Source organism: Limanda limanda, chromosome 13 (assembly GCF_963576545.1).
Source record: "Limanda limanda chromosome 13, fLimLim1.1, whole genome shotgun sequence".
NCBI classification, from domain to species: Eukaryota; Metazoa; Chordata; class Actinopteri; order Pleuronectiformes; family Pleuronectidae; genus Limanda; species Limanda limanda.
The window spans coordinates 5367189-5385833 of NC_083648.1; the positions used below are offsets into that span (position 1 = coordinate 5367189).

General features: G+C 40.8%; 3 protein-coding genes across 4 annotated transcripts; 1 reads left to right on the forward strand and 2 right to left on the reverse strand.

Annotated features, from left to right (window-relative positions):
- Window positions 1-106: 106 nt before the first annotated feature.
- mettl17 (methyltransferase like 17) lies at window positions 107-5534 on the reverse strand. Its single transcript, XM_061084239.1, has 14 exons — window positions 5390-5534; window positions 4484-4625; window positions 4215-4364; window positions 4015-4102; window positions 3538-3619; window positions 3353-3426; window positions 3167-3261; window positions 3006-3076; window positions 2636-2743; window positions 2347-2415; window positions 2211-2261; window positions 2023-2115; window positions 1392-1588; window positions 107-521 (listed from the first exon to the last, which is right to left on the reverse strand). The coding sequence occupies exons 1-14, from the start codon at window positions 5444-5446 to the stop codon at window positions 425-427; spliced, it is 1374 nt and encodes a 457-aa protein (XP_060940222.1). The 5' UTR covers window positions 5447-5534; the 3' UTR covers window positions 107-424.
- A 346-nt stretch (window positions 5535-5880) lies between these two features.
- Window positions 5881-12999, forward strand: parp2 (poly (ADP-ribose) polymerase 2). The gene is made up of 17 exons (XM_061084219.1): window positions 5881-6059; window positions 6912-7121; window positions 7298-7483; window positions 7575-7645; window positions 7791-7841; window positions 8112-8208; window positions 8294-8369; window positions 8448-8550; window positions 8682-8835; window positions 9020-9158; window positions 9772-9835; window positions 9987-10121; window positions 10226-10353; window positions 10457-10556; window positions 10743-10841; window positions 11214-11338; window positions 11806-12999. Exons 1-17 carry the CDS (start codon window positions 5957-5959, stop codon window positions 11963-11965), a joined length of 2001 nt encoding a protein of 666 aa, XP_060940202.1. The 5' UTR covers window positions 5881-5956; the 3' UTR covers window positions 11966-12999.
- Window positions 12881-17607, reverse strand: si:ch211-284o19.8 (protein lifeguard 1). 2 transcript variants are annotated; one of them, XM_061084274.1, is made up of 6 exons: window positions 17558-17607; window positions 15978-16250; window positions 15140-15340; window positions 13948-14076; window positions 13689-13829; window positions 12881-13200 (listed from the first exon to the last, which is right to left on the reverse strand). In XM_061084274.1, exons 2-6 carry the CDS (start codon window positions 16236-16238, stop codon window positions 13066-13068), a joined length of 867 nt encoding a protein of 288 aa, XP_060940257.1. In that variant the 5' UTR covers window positions 16239-16250; window positions 17558-17607; the 3' UTR covers window positions 12881-13065. The 2 variants fall into 2 exon arrangements, with proteins under 2 accessions (XP_060940257.1, XP_060940256.1); XM_061084273.1 differs by lacking the exon at window positions 17558-17607 and adding an exon at window positions 16603-16783.
- Between the last annotated feature and the right edge of the window lie 1038 nt (window positions 17608-18645).

Here is an 18645-nt window from a genome sequence, read left to right on the forward strand (position 1 = left end):
CACAGAAACACACTTTCCTTGATCACTTCAAGTACCAAACTGTAATTATTCATTCACAATTCTATTCCTTAATTTAAGTAAGAGAAAGTTAATATTCTTTTGGATTTTCTTCTTTCTTATCTCTGATTTATATTGAAGAATAGAAACATACAGGACAATGAATATGTTTCTCCATTCAGGGAATTCCTACAGGTCAAAAATCAACAACAACCTCTTAACATCAATAAACAATAAGCTGGCTAAAGTACAGAGCTTTGACTTTTTATTGATGACGTCTTGATAATGACACAAATGTTCAGTGAGTCTGTTTTTTCCCCATAGAAAAGCAGATTGTTTGTATAAAGGCTGATGAGCCTCTGGACGACAGTCTCATCTCAGTCTGAGGGTTTGTTCCATTATTTAAAAAGAAAGTCCTCCGGCTGACTCATGACTCTGAATCACTCTGGACGTCTTCCTCGTCTCTTTCAATGAGCGGCAGTTGATCTCCCCAGTCGCTGTTCCGAGCACAACGATACACGTCTCTGATGGAAGAGGAATAAACAATATTCAGGAAGATCAAGAAACAACATGATCACAGAACTTAAAAGCGTAATTCACAGACAGAAAGCAAACTCTGGGTTTGTAAAGAGGCCAGATCTAATATTTAATATTTTTAAAAAGAGGCCCTCACTATAGGTGTTGTACTTTCTGTAGACTTGTACACTGAGCAATACTCTCAATGAACTGAAAAAAACATTTGAAAATACTCTGTGAAAAATATAAAAATAAACCCAAGCTTTGATTCCCAAGTCAAAAGGAGCAAACCGAAGCTGCAGCTGATGAGTTTGAAAGTACGTGTAATGCCGTATATATGAGGTCTTCAACGTTTTTCAGGCCAAGGACCCCCAAACTGCTGGAGAGATGGAGCAGGGACCCCCTACTATATATATTGTATAAAATTGTGTTTTATATTAAACTGGGCCTAGTGCCATGTATAAACATAGCTACCCAGTTATTGTGCATTCAATACTAAGCTATTAAAATATTACACAGGTTCATATATTCATGTTTTTAATTTAAACATGTGCAAGGTACAGGGTGGCCATGTCACTCCCATTTATAAACATACATCTTGCATACAACAGTGAGCTATTCAAGTAATTCACAGATTCATGTTTTTATTTTAAACACATGTAGAAGAGACATTGAATCCTCAAGCTATCTGTGGATGACACACATACTCCCACAATACTCTTAAAGAACTGAAATAATATTTTAAAACACCCTCATCATGTCAAATATTCCGATAATTAAAAAAATAAACCCAAGCTTCGAATACCAAGTAAAACTGAGCAAACCGAAGCTGCAGCTGATGAGTTTGAAAGAACGTGTGATGCTGTATATCTTTTTACCTGCTGTGTTTTCGAGCCGTCACCACCATGTGTTGCAGGTTTCCGTCGGGCGAACACGTCCGACAGTGCACGTGTCTCGACCGCCGCAGCACCGGTGCGACCAGCCGGGCCCAGTTCACACCTTCTGTCTCCGCCTCCAGGGGGCCACCGCGAGTCAGAATCAGGTAACTGAACTTCTCTGTCTGACGCTCATTGTGCTGGAAAATGAGGTGGACGTAGAATATGTTAGAAAATTGATTTCATTCCATAAAGAATCATTTTATATTTTTTACCTTAAGTCAGTAACAGATACAAGATCATTGTGGTTAAACCTCTAATTAGTCTAAAAATGCTCCTATGCTCAGTTAATATTGAGCAGTGGTGATATGATTATTTTACAGTTTTACCAAAAGTACAAAAGTATAGTAATGGACAGACATGTTAAAGTAAGTCCAGAATCACATATTTCTTAACTATTTTTCAGATGCTCAGCTTAAAGTTCTGTATAAAAGAGACCTTGAGTTTCATTAAATTTGACAAACTTATTTTCTTAGGTCGCGAATAAACGTTCCTACTCGACTAACTGTAGTTTTTGTTCAGACAAGTTAAAATACGACTGCATCCAGACATGAAATCCACAGGTATGTCTCACCCCGGGCAGAGGCAGGGGTTGGTACATCTGCTGGAAGTTGCAGGGGACGACGTGCTCTCGGGACAGTTTAGGACACGTCAGCTCGTGCGGACACTGGAGAAAACAAACAATGGAGAAGACGATCCGGTAAAGGCCGTGACACAGAGAGTGTTAGACATGTTTTAGAACAGGCTGGGATTCAAACCTACGGGAGCGAACACGGACACCGGTCTGGAGTCATGGACCGTCTTCTCTTGTTTCTGAAGATGGAGAAGAGAAAATCATCAGCTTCAAGAATCATCAGCGACTAAACAAAATCCCTGGCGAGGATTTCAGAATGTGAACCTTTAATAACGCGTCTCTGGCTTCCATAAGAATCTGATGTCCCTCTTTGGTCCCATTTTCCACCAGCACCTAGAAGAACAAATGCAAAATAAAAATTGTATATCATTAAATAAGAAAAGTCCCAGAATATTGAAGTAGAAGAAAATAAGAAATGTGAGCAACAAATGTCCAGTTTACAGTTAGATGCAGAGTTTGGACTATCGTTATTTTATGAGCACGTTAATTACTAAGCTCATCTATGCAGCCCCTCATTGGCTTTAATTTAAGTTTCATCATTATTTCCACCAACCAGGTACGAGCCGGTCTTCCTCCACAGGGTGAACACGGCCTCTTCTCGCTCCTTCGCACCAGGAATCTCCGACAGAGTAAAAGCTGCAACCGTCAAATCAAACTGCACCTGGAAGCAGAAACAAAGCAGAATCAGGAGGTTAGAAAAAATAAATCAATCAGCGCTCACAACAGCAACACGGTTCATCTTTTATATTTTATTTTAAAATCCAATAAACACAAATGGATGGAGGTGGTAACACCCGATTGTGAATTTCTTAGTTGAAGTAGTAGTAAAGAGCAATGACAGAAAAATATAGATTAAGAAAATGTTTAACCTCGTTCAACACAGAACACTCATACATCACATGAAGAAGGAAGGAGTGTCTCACCTTAGGAGAGACCGGGAGGAACTGTCTGAAATAAACCTGCTGGATGTGAGCTGGAGCCTGTTCATCGTCGCCTGCTCAGAAAAACACAAATATGCTTTTAATGATTACACAAAAGCACAAACAACCCTGAGACAAATCACACAATCTGTGCGTTTGTGAACCTTTGAGAAGTCGTTCTGCCAGAATGTTCATCGGCCCGGAGCTGTCCACACACACCATCTCCTTCAAAGAGCCGGCCCAGTGCGAGTGGGACGCCCTGCAGGAGAAACACTGGAGTTAGAGTCTTTCATTTTATATGTAAGTGACGTGAAAACTCTCTTTGAGTTGCAGCAGTGAAGCACACGAACCAGACGACTGTTCCCAGACCGGAACCAAAATCCAGAAGAGACTGAGGAGCAAAGGAGGGATCCCTCTTCTTGATCTGGAATGACAGAAAGACTTTTATTTTGAAATTTTAGGAGAACTAACTCGTTAATTGAAGCTTTTACATCGTGATGTGAGTGAACTTAAGATTCCCACCACGTGATCATACCTCGTTAAGAGCTCTTCTCACCGCAGCGTAGCCGCCGGCCAGCCGGGCCGCCATGTACACCACACACAACTCTTCATCATACCTGAAACACAGAGAGTGAGCTGATGAGGAACTCCTCTTCATCTCAAACTCAAACAGGGTAAATCACAAGCTGGCAAATATGGCCTGATGGTTAAAAACCTGTCGCTCCTTTTTTTGGATTTGATTTACTGACATTACATTAAACTAAAACATCACTTTCCATTACACCTTAAAGCTATAAAAGGTTTAAAGTTATATTTATCACAACTTGCACATATCAGACCTATATTAATATATAAGAATATCTATATATATCATATAAGAATGACATTTTACTCCTGGGAAAATAGTGGATTTAATGGAGACCATTTTCTGAACACACTCATCATTGAAAAAGAAAACTATAAATGAAAAGATGAAAGACTTCATAAGTTGACTTGTAGATAAATAAGTTACTTTAAGGCAGTCCAGTGATATGTTGTCCTCTTGAGCTCTGAGAACACTTTCCTCCTGATGCGATCTCCCAGTGCGTCCTCGTCTATATCTGTAAAATAAAGGAATCTTCCTTCTTTTACCAGCTTCTCATCACATTATCTCTTTACAGTTACTTTACCTCTACATCCTCCTTCGTTCATGGACGTGTGTGTGTGACTCACCTCCTCCCTTCTCCATTGCTTTCTTCCACAGCTCTCTCTCCAGGCTCACCGCTGTGCGTCTCAGGGTCACGTCCTCCACGGCTCGTTTCCTGCTCCACAGGAAGTTAGCGAAGCTGTGAGTGCGCTCGGCCAGTCGATTCACCGGCGTCCCTGGAGCAGGTGGAGAGATCCAGGTGTCACACAGCAATTTGGAAAAGTTTCATTCAGAAGTGAAGCTACATAAATATTTGTCATATTGAGTTGTAGGGAAAAATAATAACGGGACCTACTGTGAATAATGGACCTTGCAGCCATCTGGAGTTCCTCAGGGAGGCTCAGGGTTTTCAGGTTGGTCACACCCGGGTGCTTCCTGTGCAGTTCTCCTTTTAGGAAATCTACCTCCGACTGGGACTGGGCAGCTGTGCTCATTCTCTGAGGATCCAAAAAACAAACAAACATAAAACTCTTTAGTACCCAACTTTCAGAATCACTCAAAGGAAATATCTGCAGCACTAAAATCCAATAAGAAAAACATTATATGATATGGTAGCTCTTGAAAAACTTTTTTAAATATATCAGAAATTACAATAAAAGGAGATATGTTTCCTGTTCTTCTACGGTAATTTTACATTGCCACATTTATTTGTAGTCAGTGGGTCACATGACATAGAAGCTATTTTAGCTAATTTTAAATATACACATAAAATACAAATACATAAAATATAATAACTTATCAGATAAAAAATTGTGTATCTTATTAATCTAGGGTGGCAACTATATCTGATATGATTTGGAGTCAAAGGGTCACAGGACATGGAAGCTGTAGAAAATAACTAGAATTAAAACATTATTAATATTCATATACAATTTTTATGATACAATACAAATGAAATTGCATAGGGTAGAAGTTCTATCTGATATGATTTAGAGTCAGGAGGTCAGAATTTGTTTTGATGCAGAAAATAATGATTAAAGCAGAAAGAGTTTTGTCTTTTACATTTCAGATGAGGAGTCAGATCCATGAGAGACACAGATCATTTCACAGATGAATAAATTAACGTAGGAACAATAAGTTAAACTTTAACCCTGTGAACTCAATCAGTTTATTTATCTCTGTCCTGCTTTTTTGACCAGCTCCTCAGTCTGACCTCTCTCTGGTGAAGATGATGCGTTCAATGACACCCGGCCACACTCACCCTGAACGCCCCCAGGCCCCGGCACAGCACCAGGACTCTGCAGCTCAGCGGCGCCATGTTTTCTGCGTCTGATCCTTTTTAAATAGTTTTATATTTAAACTGGTTAATTTTCATTCCACACGAGGACGAGCAGGGAGCACCAGGCTCGACTGGGTCCCTCAACAAAATAACTCCGACCCTCGGCTGAAGCGGAACCTTAAACACCACACTTCTGTTCCGCATGTAGGGGCGGTCACTCCACGTTTATTTACGTCTTTCATTCAAACTCACATCTCACTTGGTTTTCACACGAGGATTTTATTGATTAAAGTGAAGATCAAATAAAAAGTATTAACACATCCGTTCAAACTTGATTTTTTAATAAAAAAGTTTAAAACATCACGCTAAATCCCTAATTGTGAGTTTTATCTTTTTAACCGCGGAGTGACGCATCGGCGCGCTAAACGATCTCCAGCGGCGCAGACCAGGAAGTGTCGGCGGGTAAAGTTTGAAGTGTCCCTGTTGTGTTGTCCTCCTTCTGGCTCCTTTGTCCCTGTCCCCAGCTCCAGGTTGTGTCCTCCTGCTGCCATGAGGAGAACCAGGTCGTCGAGGAGTCAGACTCCGGCCGCGGCGGAGGGAGGAGGAGGAGAAGGAGGAGAAGGAGGAGGAGGAGAAACCCGCTCGGTGACAGGTTGGTTGTTGGTTCGATTCCTTCAGCTGCGCCATCATCTCTGTCTCCACCCGGGTCCTCACACACATGTGATCCAGATGTGTTGCTAGCTGGTAGTGTTAGCAACACATGCTAACATGTGCTTCTGTTTACTAGTTTATGACCGCCAACATCAAATCTAACTCATAATAGACTCAGCTGCTCTATAGATCTGTGTTCATGCTACTGGACACATCTACTCCTCTATTGTTGTATCTTTTACTGTAGTTTCTATTCAGTATATCAGGGAATTATTTGTTGGACCAGTTCAACAAGTTTTCATTTCTGGATCAACCAGTGATTCTCAAACGTTTCTGTGACAGTTTATTTTTTCTCCTGCGTCTGAAAGTGCAGTTCAAATACAAATGTAAGGGCTTTACACGTGATCTACTAAGATATAGGATATTAAAATGAATAAAAATGAGTTATAAAGATTCAGAATTAGAGGCCAATCTGTCAAACAATCAATAAAGTAGTAAAATAAGGGTAAGAACGTTCAGATTAAGAGTTTATAGAAGTAAATAAATGCCTAATATGTGTTTTTTGTCTTCTTCCCCATTTAAAAATACAAATAATAACCGTAACTTCACGGACAGAGTAAAGAAATAATAATAAATCTAAAATAATAAAAGAATTAGGCATCATATGATATAAGCTTTTTTATATAGAGAGATTTGTCTTAGGAGGAGAAATAAATAGTCAAACTTGTCTAACATTTTAAAGTTTCCACACAAGAGAGACGTCAATTGTGCACTTTTTTAGTAAAATGCCTGTTGATGATAACGATCCGAGGCGACACTGTGTGAGTCTGACTCCGTGTCCCTCTGTGCTCAGTGTGGCAGTGGCAGGGGGACGGAGGTCAGTGGGAGCTCTACTCGCCGGACGCCAGCGCCTTGTTGGACGCCGCCGTCTCTTCGGGAGAAACCTCCGTCTCGCTCGCTCTGGGACCGGGGACGCCCTACCAAGTCGACCTGAAGAAGATGCTGCAGATTAATCCCGTCACGAAATACAAGAGGAAGATTCGCTCTCAAACAGTCAAGTCAGGTGTGTGTCTGTTGTTGTCTTAATTAGTCAACAAATACATTTATGTCGAATTAGTTTGTCAGTTTTTCTCAACTTGGAACTTATGATAGTGGCAGTAGCAGCCATAATAAGATTATCATGAAATGCATATAAACATGATGTGTTTTACGTTTTTCTTGTGTCTTCCCTTTTTCCAGAGACTGTTACTGAAGCCAGTGACTCTACTGCTCTCAATGGGATGATAGTTCAAGTTAAAGAGGAGGAGGAAGAGAAGGAGGAGGAGGAGGAAGAGGAGGAGAAACCTGCAGCTAAGAGGAGGAAGGCGCAAAGCAAGAGTCAGACAAAAGCCAAGAAACCACCGAAAGAAGAGATAAAAACTGAAGGTAAAGTACCTGTAAATTCCAAGTAATTTATGCTGTATGTGTAAAACATTAAGTACAAACTTTAACTTTCTGATCTGTGGATGTTGTTCAGAGGTCACGAGGACGTTGGTGATGAAGGGCAAAGCTCCGGTGGACCCTGAATGCAAAGCCAAACTTGGAAAGGTAAAGTCCATAATTATATTGTGAGAGTTTTTGCAAAGTATTTGGACGACATTATTCAATCGACATAAATTCAAAGTGAGAGATGATATTGATGGATGGATGGATGGATCCTTGAATATAACAAATTCTTCCCTTTCTATTTCAGGCTCACGTTTACTCTGAAGGAAACGATGTTTACGACGTGATGTTAAACCAGGTAAAATATTCACAATGCTGGAATGAGTTTGAAAATCAAATGGATTCATAAAGATAACCTGAAAGTTTTCTTACACTCTAGTGTAGTGAATAGTGTTAATTGATAAAAACAGTAATGCCTCTTGTCATATTCTGACTTATAACTCTCATTGATTAATTAATAGCTAATAAAGCTGCAGGATGTACAATTATCTCATGTATGATATTTTAGTTTTGGATTTAGTTTTGTGGGAAAGTGAACAGATTTTTCCTTTTTTGTCTTGTTTCGCAGACAAATCTCCAGTTTAACAACAACAAGTATTACCTGATCCAGCTGCTGAAGGACGACAGCTCCAAGCTGTACAGCGTGTGGCTGCGTTGGGGCCGAGGTGAGTTCACTCTGCACTGAACCCTTCCTTTAATCGAGGAATGAAACGCGTGTGGTGACTGTGTTTGTCTCTCTTGTATCATCAGTGGGCAAAGTGGGTCAAAACAGCCTCACACCCTGTGGTGGAGATCTGCTGAAAGCCAAAGATTTCTTCAAGAAGAAGTGAGTTTGTGTCTTTTGAAAGGTCTCACGTGTGAAGGAGGCTCAGTACAGGTCTGACTCGTGTTTGTTTGGTCACAGGTTCTTGGATAAGACCAAGAATGAGTGGGAACATCGGGCCACTTTTGAGAAAGTGGCTGGAAAATACGACATGGTGTTCATGGACTACAGCACAAATGAAAAGGTACGTTTGAAAGACACTGAGCCCAAAACCTGTATTCTCTCCTCGCTATCTTTATAATTAGGAGTCTGACAGATGTCTCCACTGAATCCAAGACGGGTCTGTTTCATGTTCACGGATGTATTTCTCTGTAGCAGGAGGAGTCCACAGTGAGCATCGTTCCCAAAGAGAAGAAGAGCTCCACGCTGGACGTGAAGATCCAGTCTCTCCTGGAGCTGATCTGTGACCTTAAGACCATGGAGGAGTGTGTGCTGGAGATGAAGTTCGACACTCGGAAAGCTCCTCTCGGTGAGTCAGGCCGAGGCGGAGATGTACGATTACATAACATTCACACATCTAATTTGATTCTATGCAGAAGTTGTGCCATCTGACAACATGAGCAGATTCAGCTGCTGATGATGTGATTTTCAAACCTTTCGTCCCTTTCCTTCCTTCTTCTAATTCAGTGTTTGTTTTCTTCCCACACCCGCAGGCAAACTGACCTCGGAGCAGATCCGTGCAGGCTACAGTGCGCTTCAGAGAATCGAGGCGTGTCTGAAGAAGAAGGGAAACCAGCGCCTGCTGCTGGAGGCCTGCAACCAGTTCTACACCCGCATCCCTCACGACTTTGGGTGAGGAATACGTGGAGCGCGAATGATTCAAAGATTCAAAGGCTTTCACAGCGTTTCAGAGTTGTCTCCATCAATCACTCATTAAAACATGTTATTCTACACATATTTTGGGATTGCCCAATGATGCTTCCTTTCTGGAAGGGGATAAAGAGCGAGATAGATACAGTTTTGGGAATGAATATACTGTTCACCCCAAGTCAGTTTCTTTTCGATCTAACTCCTGAAGGCGTGTACACACCAGACCAAGAGCACTTGTTACATATATTCTTGATGACTGCTAGGAAAATGGTGACAATAAAATGGTTGAATCCACAGCCACCTACAGTGGCACAGTGGAAACAGAAGCTGAGGGAGGAGTATGGAATGGAGGCTTTAACTGCTCAATTACAATTGAGGTCTGATGTTTTTGTGAGGAGGTGGCTACCTATTGCAGGATACCTCTCTAACTGAGGGGAATCCTGTGGTGCGATGGAATGTCTTAACTGTCCATTTATTTATTTATTATTTTTCACTAATCAGTCTGTCATATATAATTTGTGATGTTGTCAAGGAATGTTTGTGTTTCTCTTCAATAAAGTTCTAAAAACAAAAACAAAAACATGTTATTCTGCAGCTTGAAAACCCCCCCGCTCATCAACACGGAGGAGGAGCTGAAGGAAAAGATTGCACTGCTGGAGGTAAAGGGATTCTCCATTAATTAAAAGATCTGAACCCAAAACACTTCAGGATCTTTTTAACTTTCTGCTGGAACCTTAAAGCTCCTTGAAAAAACTCCTGTGACTAAAAGTTCCATGAGATATAATATGTTGTTTCTGATTTTCTCTTCAGGCTCTGAGTGACATCCAGATAGCCGTGAAAATGGTCCAGTCCAGTGAGGGGGGGGATGAACATCCTCTGGACAGACAGTACAGCTCCCTCCAGTGCAAGCTACAGCCTCTGGACTCCAGCAGTGATGAGTTCAAGGTCTGTGTTGGAAATAAAGTCATTATACAAGTTACAGGTACAGTCAAACTCTATATCCCTGTAAGCATCAAGCAACAAACTGTCCTCCCCTCTATGCTTTGAAGGTTATAGAGAAATACCTGCTGTCCACTCACGCCTCCACCCACCAGGACTACACCATGAGCGTCCTGGACATGTTCTCCGTGGACAGAGACGGAGAGAGCAACAGCTTCATCTCACAGATTCACAACAGGTGAGACGGGTTAGAGACCAGCACAGGTTTCTGTTCCCTCAGACGTTTGGTAGAAATACAAATCAGCTCTGTCCTTCTTCTAAAATCCTCATTGGTCTACCAGGACTCTGCTGTGGCACGGATCCCGTCTGTCTAACTGGGTCGGGATCCTCAGTCAGGGGCTCAGAGTGGCCCCCCCCGAAGCCCCGGCCACGGGATACATGGTAGGATAGACGCCTATAAATACATGAACTGTTTTTCCACTTGATTCTTCATTTATATTCGTCTCAAAATCAAGTCCTCTGCTTAAAAACGTCAGAAATAAATACCCAATATTAAATTAATTCTGGAAATAACATGTAATTTCAGTACTAGTGTAATGATTTAACCTCCTTGTGTCTCTTGTATAGTTTGGTAAAGGGATCTACTTTGCTGACATGTCGTCAAAGAGCGCCAACTACTGCTTCACCAATCAGAACAATCACATTGGCCTGTTGCTGCTGTGTGAGGTGAGTTTCAGTTTAAATCCCTCCTCTCGCCTGTCAGTGGCTGTTAATGTGTTATACTGGCTGCACATCCCACCCTCGCCCATCCTGTCACACGTTTAGACCAGGAGCAGTAGAGTGTGTTGTCTGGAAACAGGAATCTTTTTATGTGTGTGTGTTTGTTTTGTCTATTTAAAGATTGTATATTATATTTTTGTATAACTCCTATTTCTGGTCTCACATCTGCTCCATTTCATCGCTTGTTTTCCAATAAAAACCAACATGGTTTTAACATCACATCACTGGGTCCAGATGTGTTGCAGCACTGTTTCACTGTGTTGTGTTGTTTTGTTTTGTGTGTGTGTGTGTGTGTGTGTGTGTGTTGTGTGGTCGCAGGTCGCCCTCGGAGACAGTCACGAGCTGCTCGATGCCGACTACGAGGCCGGTAACCTGCCTGCTGGAAAACACAGCACCAAGGGCCTGGGACAGACCGGACCCGACCCCAAGAACTCAGTCACCCTGTGAGTCTCTCTCATCACACTGATGATTGATTTACTGTGTTACACAACAAAAATCTTTACATTTATCTGAGAGGGGGGGAGGGGTTGTTAATTACACTAACAAATAAAAGACTAAAGAGGAAAGTTTTATCATTTTTACAATGTTTTTATTTGTGATGAGACACAAGTTCACGTTTATGTCAGTTTTATTTTGAAAAAACCCCCAGAGTAGTCAACATTATAAATAGTTGTTTGTTGTTGTTACCTTCAATAATCAATAAAATTAGCTATTTCATTAAAGTTAATCTCAACTCGAGTCCCTGCAGGTTTTTCTTTCTAAATTGTGCTCAAAGGAACGACTGAAAAGTTTAAAAACTCGTTCTACGTTTTGAAAGTTAGAAGTTCTGTTGCAGTTTGAGTTTGTTCGATGTGTTGTTGATGTGATCGAACCTTGTGAGTGAGACCATGTCCACCTGTCTCCCTCCCAGGGACGGTGTCACGGTGCCCATGGGGCCCGGGGTGAAGACGGGGGTGGGTAAGAACAGCGTTTACTCCCTCCTCTACAACGAGTTCATCGTGTACAACCCGGCTCAGACTCGCATGAGGTACCTGCTGCGGATCAAGTTCAACTACTCCTCACTGTGGTGAGGCTGTGAAAGCTTGTGTGTCACTTACGCTGCTTTCAGACATGCACTGAACTCCAGACTTCTTTCCCGGAGGAGAACGCAATCGCTCCTGATGTTTTCCTAGAACTTGTCCTGCTAGTCCCCTCGAGTTGCCGAGGTTTCAAACAGGCAAAGGACACGAAAAACACAAAACGAATACAAATATACAGGAAGGAAAAATAGGACCCATAGACGTGGGAGACGCAGACGAAAACATCAACTGCGTCCTTCATATGTAAAAAGACAAACTTAAATTCGGACCCACTTTCTGGACATTTTCTAGAGTTCATGTCTGAAAGCAGCTAAGAGTTAAGCTCTGGTTTTTGATGATAGGATGTTAAACCTGAACATGCAGCTGGTGCTGGATGGAAAACATGAATGTTAACTCTCTCAGTGATGGAGAGCTGTCACTTATTCTCTAATTCATTAGTTTTGACCTTTTTTGTCTCTCTTCAAGTAAAAAAAAATTGTTTGCGGCTTCTCAAATGTTTTTTCTTTCTCCTATCTGATGTTAAACTGAATCTGTTAAAGCTGTTTGTCACAATTCCAACACTTCACTTTGTTCTAAAAGAATATACCACTCACATTTTTCATGTTTTTTGAAAAATTGCTTTCTTCTTAAAGGTGAGGATGGATCCATGAGAAAAGGAGAATATAATAATATTTAGCACTAAATCTTTATGTTGCTTTATCTTTATGAACATCCTCGTATCAATAGAAGTTGAATTGCATGTTGGTAACATTTTAGTTTTCTGTTTTCTAATGCTGGTACTTAACACAAAGCTCCTTCAGGCCGGTTTGACACAAGCGTTTATAGTGAATAATTACCACAGTTTTTATGAATATTTCCTTTAAATGTTATAAAATATGTAAACGATGAATTCAGTCCAAAAGTGTCTTCTGTCATTTTTTTATTCATGTAAAACAGTCTGTAAAAAACACAGATCATCATTCAAACTGGATGTGGTTACGCTTTTAACATGACAAATAATACAAATAAAGGACATTTTCATGTTATTTGGAGTGTGGGTCTTTGTGTGTGTGTGTGTCTGTTTGTGTGTGTTTGTGTTTGGTGTTGCGTGTTCACCTCCTCCCCAGTAGGCAGAGGAAGATGATGACGACGTCGAGGTAGATGGTGAGGGCAGCGCTGATGTATTCTTCGGGATCCAGGCGGTAGCTCATCAGCCCCATCATCAGCTGACAGTCAATCATAAGAAACTGAGGATGAAGAGGAGGAGGAAGAGAGGGAGGAAGAGGAGGAGACGCAGGGTGAGAGACATTTTTAACACGTCACAGAAGGAGAACAATCCACGACGGCTGAATTTCCTTTAGCTGCTTCAGGTTCAGGATCCTGGCTCTGTGCTTGCTGCCTCACAGAGGTATAGATTTATGTTTGTATATCTAAGTATTCAGATCCTGTTGTGTAATAAGTATGTAATAACCAAACATGTTTTTAGCCTCTTGAATGTGTTTTGCCTGAAGGGAATTTAGGGAAAGTTACCTTCAGTGATTGCTTTGTGCTCTGAAAAGTTAACACAAGTTTCACCTTACAGGCTGTTTACAGCAGTGAATGTTGTCTGGACTTTATTAAAACCAGAACTAAATAAGCCAGTAAAAAGGTATTTTTTATGAATTTCTTCCTCCTGTGTGAGTCTTGTTTGTGCGTCATCCCTTTAGACAGTTATCATCACATATTGTATTATTACCAGTGAATACACCAGAGCTCCCAGACATCCGTAGGCGATAGCTCCGATGTTGGAGAAGAAGATGGTGAAGAATCCAAACATGATGAGTTCGACACACAGGATCAGCAGAAGACCGTAACAAGTACTGAAATCATAACGGGTCTGAAAACAAAACACAATTTCATTTACTCCATTAAATGATTTAATTGATCTTATTGAAAGTCTTGAACACCACAGGTTTATTTTGAAAGGGCTCCTCAGCCGAACCGGCCTGACTCACCTGTGCTGAGAAAGCGATGATGGCCACAGTGATCACCAGCGTCACTCCCATCATGATGACCACAACCTCGGTGTCGTAGAAGGAGGCCATGGTTCCCACCATGTACGAGAAGCTCAGGGTGACCACAGCCTGTCGGCACCAGATTCAACACACACACACAGTTTTAGTTTTGTTTTAAGTAATTGTAATTGTGGGTTTGTTCTCTGAAGCTCTGCAGAGAAACCAAACAGGAAGAGACTGTTCCACTTTAACGTCCCAACAAAACCTCATCGCCTCAGTGACAACTCAGATGGAAACCGAACAAGAAAAAGTAATGTACTTTGTGTGAGAGGTTTCTGTAGTCTGTAAATAAAGATGGACGACGTGATGGCTCCCTAAAAGTGAAGCCAGAGCATCTTGATCTTGATTTTTATTTATGAAAGATGGTTCCTGTCATTTTGAGTAGTTCTTATCACTTAAGTTCGGTTATAATTAATTATCTGGTGATAGAGAAATTGGTTGAAATGTCCCTGGTGGTGTGTGTGTATCCCACATCCGTGATGATTGATCAGATGTGTCACACCACTTGTGTCCTGACTGTACTGGACTCTACTGAATTATGTTCAATGTAGACTTACATAAAGGGATAATTCAATATGTTGACTCTGATTTGGGTGGTTTTCCAGTCAAGATGTTTATTGAGACATTTATCTGTGGACGTTACACCATATTTCACTTCTCTTTCCAGGATGTGGCTTTGTTTCTCATCAGAATATTTACTGTTTCAATTATTATCATGAAATATGGGTCTACTGCTTGTTAGATATTACCGATTTATTTTATTTACATAGCACATTAAACACAGCAGGAGTTGAGTCAATGTGCTTTATAATCCTGGGGAGGGAAAGAATCTACCCATGTATGGATAAATAGAAAGTATAATTAAAATCCAAAAGAAAGTGTAGTGAGAGACACCAAATATAAGTTAAAAGTAAATAAGATAAAATAATGAACAGAATATTTCGACAGAATTTAAACAAGAATGAATTTAGGACTTTAAAGATGAGATAATGGGATGGAAACTAGTCCAGAGCTTGAAGGAAACAACAGAGGAAACCTGATCTTGAGTTTTAGGACAACAAAGGCAAATTACACTTTAATAACGACGGAAATATCACAATCAAATTTAACAACAACGGTGTTTCCGACTCACCAGGCCCACGATGTTCCATGGGTGCCGACGTCTGAAGGATTTGCAGATGGCGAGGGTGATGGCGACCACGCCGAAGATGATGACGGAGCTGAGGAAGACCCACAGGTTTTTCTGCACCACCTTTTTCGCCACGCTGGAGAAGGTGAACACACACACCACACTGAAGGTGAAGACCAGCTGCAGAGTCAGGATGCAGAACACCTGAGAAACCAGAGGAGCTTTATTAATAAATCAGCTGCAGTGAAGGGTAGTTAAAAGAAGTTCAACCAAAATTGTATGAATTATTGATGTAGGCATTGGATGAGTCATGGTACTGTACCATGATGGAGAAAAACACGTATACACGGTATGTTAGTGTATTAATGACATTAATAAAATGATTTATTAAAGGTTTTCAAAAGGAAAGAATGATTTTTGACCATTCAGGAAAAGGAAAACACTTTTAATTTCCAAGCACTTGCTAAACGGATCAAAAAACTTATCCAGAAAGAGTTTTGTTAGCTCAGGTGAAACCTTCCTGGACTTTAAAGAGGCATCGATTGGACTATTTCCTCTCGCTGCACCATTTCAACATCACTAACTCTCGTCTATTTCTCAGGTCCTATGTGTCTACGATTGATTGTTTTCGCTTAGATTCATTTAGTTGTATATCTTTTACAGACCAGAGGAGTTGAGTTTGTTCGTTTTCACACAGCAACTAGTATCTTGGAAGCATCTGTCAATCATCTTTAAATCCCTGGAATTTCTCCTTCAACCTCTGAGGAGGGTTTGAACCCAAAACATTCTGTAAAAACATATCTCACTCAGTTTAGCAGTGATCAGTAAGAATAAAACTCACCTTTCTAACAAACCCTCTCCTGACCAGCTTGTCTTCAAAAGCAGACGGCTCTATGGGGGCGCTCGGGTCTGACTGGGTTCCTGGGAGAGTGTCCTGAAACGACTCGTACACAGGGGCCGGCTCACTGATGCAGGTCTTCTCAGTCATGGTTGGACAGTACACTGCTGGGACTGGGAAGTAGGCTGGAGGAGGCTGCTGCTGGTAGGAGTACGAAGGTGGTGGTGGTGGTGAGGACTTTTCTGGGTCTGATGCGTCCGACATTGTGGAGGAGCCCTGAGGTCCAAAGACAAAGTTCAGTCATTTCAGAATCAAGGTTTTCACACAATAGGGTTTGCTTTGCAGTTTTGGTTCATTACAATAAACTCAGAAAGTCGAAAAACAAGGGTGAAGATGAAACAAATTCAAAACCAGGTACTTAAATAATGAGAAAAATATAACAAGTCTCAGGGAACTGATACATTTTCTGTCGATGAATAAATCATCTAATACCTGCAGCTCTAATGAACGACTGAATTGGAAACTTTCCTCAACAAAATCAAACAAATTCACATGAAAACCCCCAAAAGAATATATTTTGTTGTGATGTAATACAAAGAAAAGTCTCCGAGAACATTTAGAAACTCACCTGAACGATTTATTATCCTGGTAGTTGCTGATAAATTTTGATTATTCGTCTAATAATCTAAAGGTCAGGTCCGTTTCCAGCCTGACCCAACACAAGGTTGGTCGAGACTGTGGTTGATTGTCAGGATGGGGAATTTTGTAGCTTCAGAAACTCCGTCCTGTTCATGGCTGGTTACATCAGCTGAGATGTTTCAACCAGTCTTGCTGCCGACTTGTTGCTCAAGAGCAGAATTAACATTAGGAAGTAAAACTGGGTCGTGGGAAGTGAGAACCCGTCTCCTTCCCTCAGCAAACATTTGATGTGAACCACTTTGACATGACTTCACACACAAGGTGCATCTACTCAGCAGTAATTCAGTTTTATAGAATCTTTACTGCAGATAAACCAGGTGGGATGAACTCAACGTTTTCTAACTTCCCTCTGCCCCGTAGAATGTTTATAAAATATGTTGAATTCAAACATTTTGTTTTGAATTTTGCTTTAAAAGACATTTCAGTGATGTTATGTCGACCCACTCAGATTTGTCTCAGCCGGTAGCGACACAGCGAATAGAGAAGTGTTTCCTCGTCTAGATTTTTCAAGCAAACCCTCCTGAATTTAAATGAGTCTTTAAAATTCCATTGTGACTTAAAATTATTCTCTGTGCACCTTGTTCCTTTTCCAACACACAAATATCTGATGTGTTATTCAGTTTGATTAGATACAAGGAAGAGAGCCTCAAATACTAAACTCAAGAAGTCACAATTTCTCTTTTCACCCTCAGTGGTTTCTAATATACTCAGATCTGCATTAGACTCTAAACTTTAAAACTACAGTAACTGGATGAGCAGATAAAAGTGAATGATTGTTAAGAAATGAATCTGTGCTGCTGTGTTGAATTATACAAGGAACTAAAACTAGGATATTTGTTTATCTGCTTTAGTTCCATGATAGAGAATAAAGAGAAGGATCTTACCTTTTCTGCAGGTCACAGGTCAGTGTTTTGTGAAGGGTCTTGGCAATAAGAACGTGTGTGTGTGTGTGTGTGTGTGTGTGTGTGTGTGTGTGTGTGTGTGTGTGTGTGTGTGTGTGTGTGTGTGTGTGTGTGTGTGTGTGTGTGTGTGTGTGTGTGTGTGTGTGTGTGTGTGTGTGTGTGTGTGTGTGTGTGTGTGTGTGTGTGTGTGTGTGTGTGTGTGTGTGTGTGTGTGTTTTTTTTATTTATTCTATCTGCATTTCACTTCCTTATTGTGTGAAAAACAAAAGTTTTGAAACTGGAAACTCCACCGTTACCTTAGACCTGGTTAGAGGATGATGAAGTCTTGAGATTTACAGGAATTCACAAACACAATCTAATTGTTGGACAATAAAAAGTAAAGTGTATGTTACATAACTATATATATTGTGATTGTCATCTTGTTTAATCGGCAGGATTACGCAAAAAAACTACTTAAAGGATTAACGTGAAATTTGGTGGAAGGAAAGAAGCCATTAAAATTTGGTGTGGATCCACATCAGGGGTCAGATCCAAGATTATTTTTAATAATTTGTAATTTAAATTCTCCATGGTGTCTTGCTTTAGGGTCTGAACACGAACGCGTCACAGACACAAAACAGACGTTGACGAAACATCTCTCACACATATTTATTGTAAAAAATACATATAAAAACCATTTCTGAGACATACAAAAGATTTGGAGCTTAGAAACAGGATATTGAACAGACAAAGACCAAGCCATTTTTCTTGAATTGCATTACATATTTACAATTTAATAAATAAAATTCAATTTGTTTTTTTTTATTACCAGAGTAAAAGGCAGATTGTCCATATCTAGGGAGGGAGGGAGGGGGGATTGCAGATACTGCTGTGGTGACTCTTAAAAAAAAAAAAAAACATTCTCGTCGTCTAAAGCGTTGGTCTCAAAGCACAGGGCAGACAGGGGGGGGCCTGTGATTTAAAACCGAGGAGTTTAGCGACATCTACACAAAAACACCACTGTTGTTGGCGAGGAGCTGGTTTATTACACACAGAGCGTTTAGTTAGCATCGGTAAAAATTGAGGTATTG

What these genes read in the sequence shown, in the direction of transcription:
- mettl17 (XM_061084239.1), bottom strand. Translation starts at nt 5,446, where the DNA reads ATGGCGCCGCTGAGCTGCAGAGTCCTGGTGCTGTGCCGGGGCCTGGGG. An exon ending in TATCACTGGACTGCCTTAAA is followed by an intron (nt 3,620 to 4,014) that starts GTAACTTATTTA and finishes TCTGTGTTTCAG; the next exon opens with GTATGATGAAGAGTTGTGTG. An exon ending in GGCAGAACGACTTCTCAAAG is followed by an intron (nt 3,077 to 3,166) that starts GTTCACAAACGC and finishes TTTTCTGAGCAG; the next exon opens with GCGACGATGAACAGGCTCCA.
- parp2 (XM_061084219.1), top strand. Translation starts at nt 5,957, where the DNA reads ATGAGGAGAACCAGGTCGTCGAGGAGTCAGACTCCGGCCGCGGCGGAG. An exon ending in ACGACGTGATGTTAAACCAG is followed by an intron (nt 7,842 to 8,111) that starts GTAAAATATTCA and finishes CTTGTTTCGCAG; the next exon opens with ACAAATCTCCAGTTTAACAA. An exon ending in ATCTCACAGATTCACAACAG is followed by an intron (nt 10,354 to 10,456) that starts GTGAGACGGGTT and finishes TTGGTCTACCAG; the next exon opens with GACTCTGCTGTGGCACGGAT.
- si:ch211-284o19.8 (XM_061084274.1), bottom strand. Translation starts at nt 16,238, where the DNA reads ATGTCGGACGCATCAGACCCAGAAAAGTCCTCACCACCACCACCACCT. An exon ending in TCATCGCTTTCTCAGCACAG is followed by an intron (nt 13,830 to 13,947) that starts GTGAGTCAGGCC and finishes TTTTGTTTTCAG; the next exon opens with ACCCGTTATGATTTCAGTAC. An exon ending in GAGCTCTGGTGTATTCACTG is followed by an intron (nt 13,201 to 13,688) that starts GTAATAATACAA and finishes CTTCATCCTCAG; the next exon opens with TTTCTTATGATTGACTGTCA.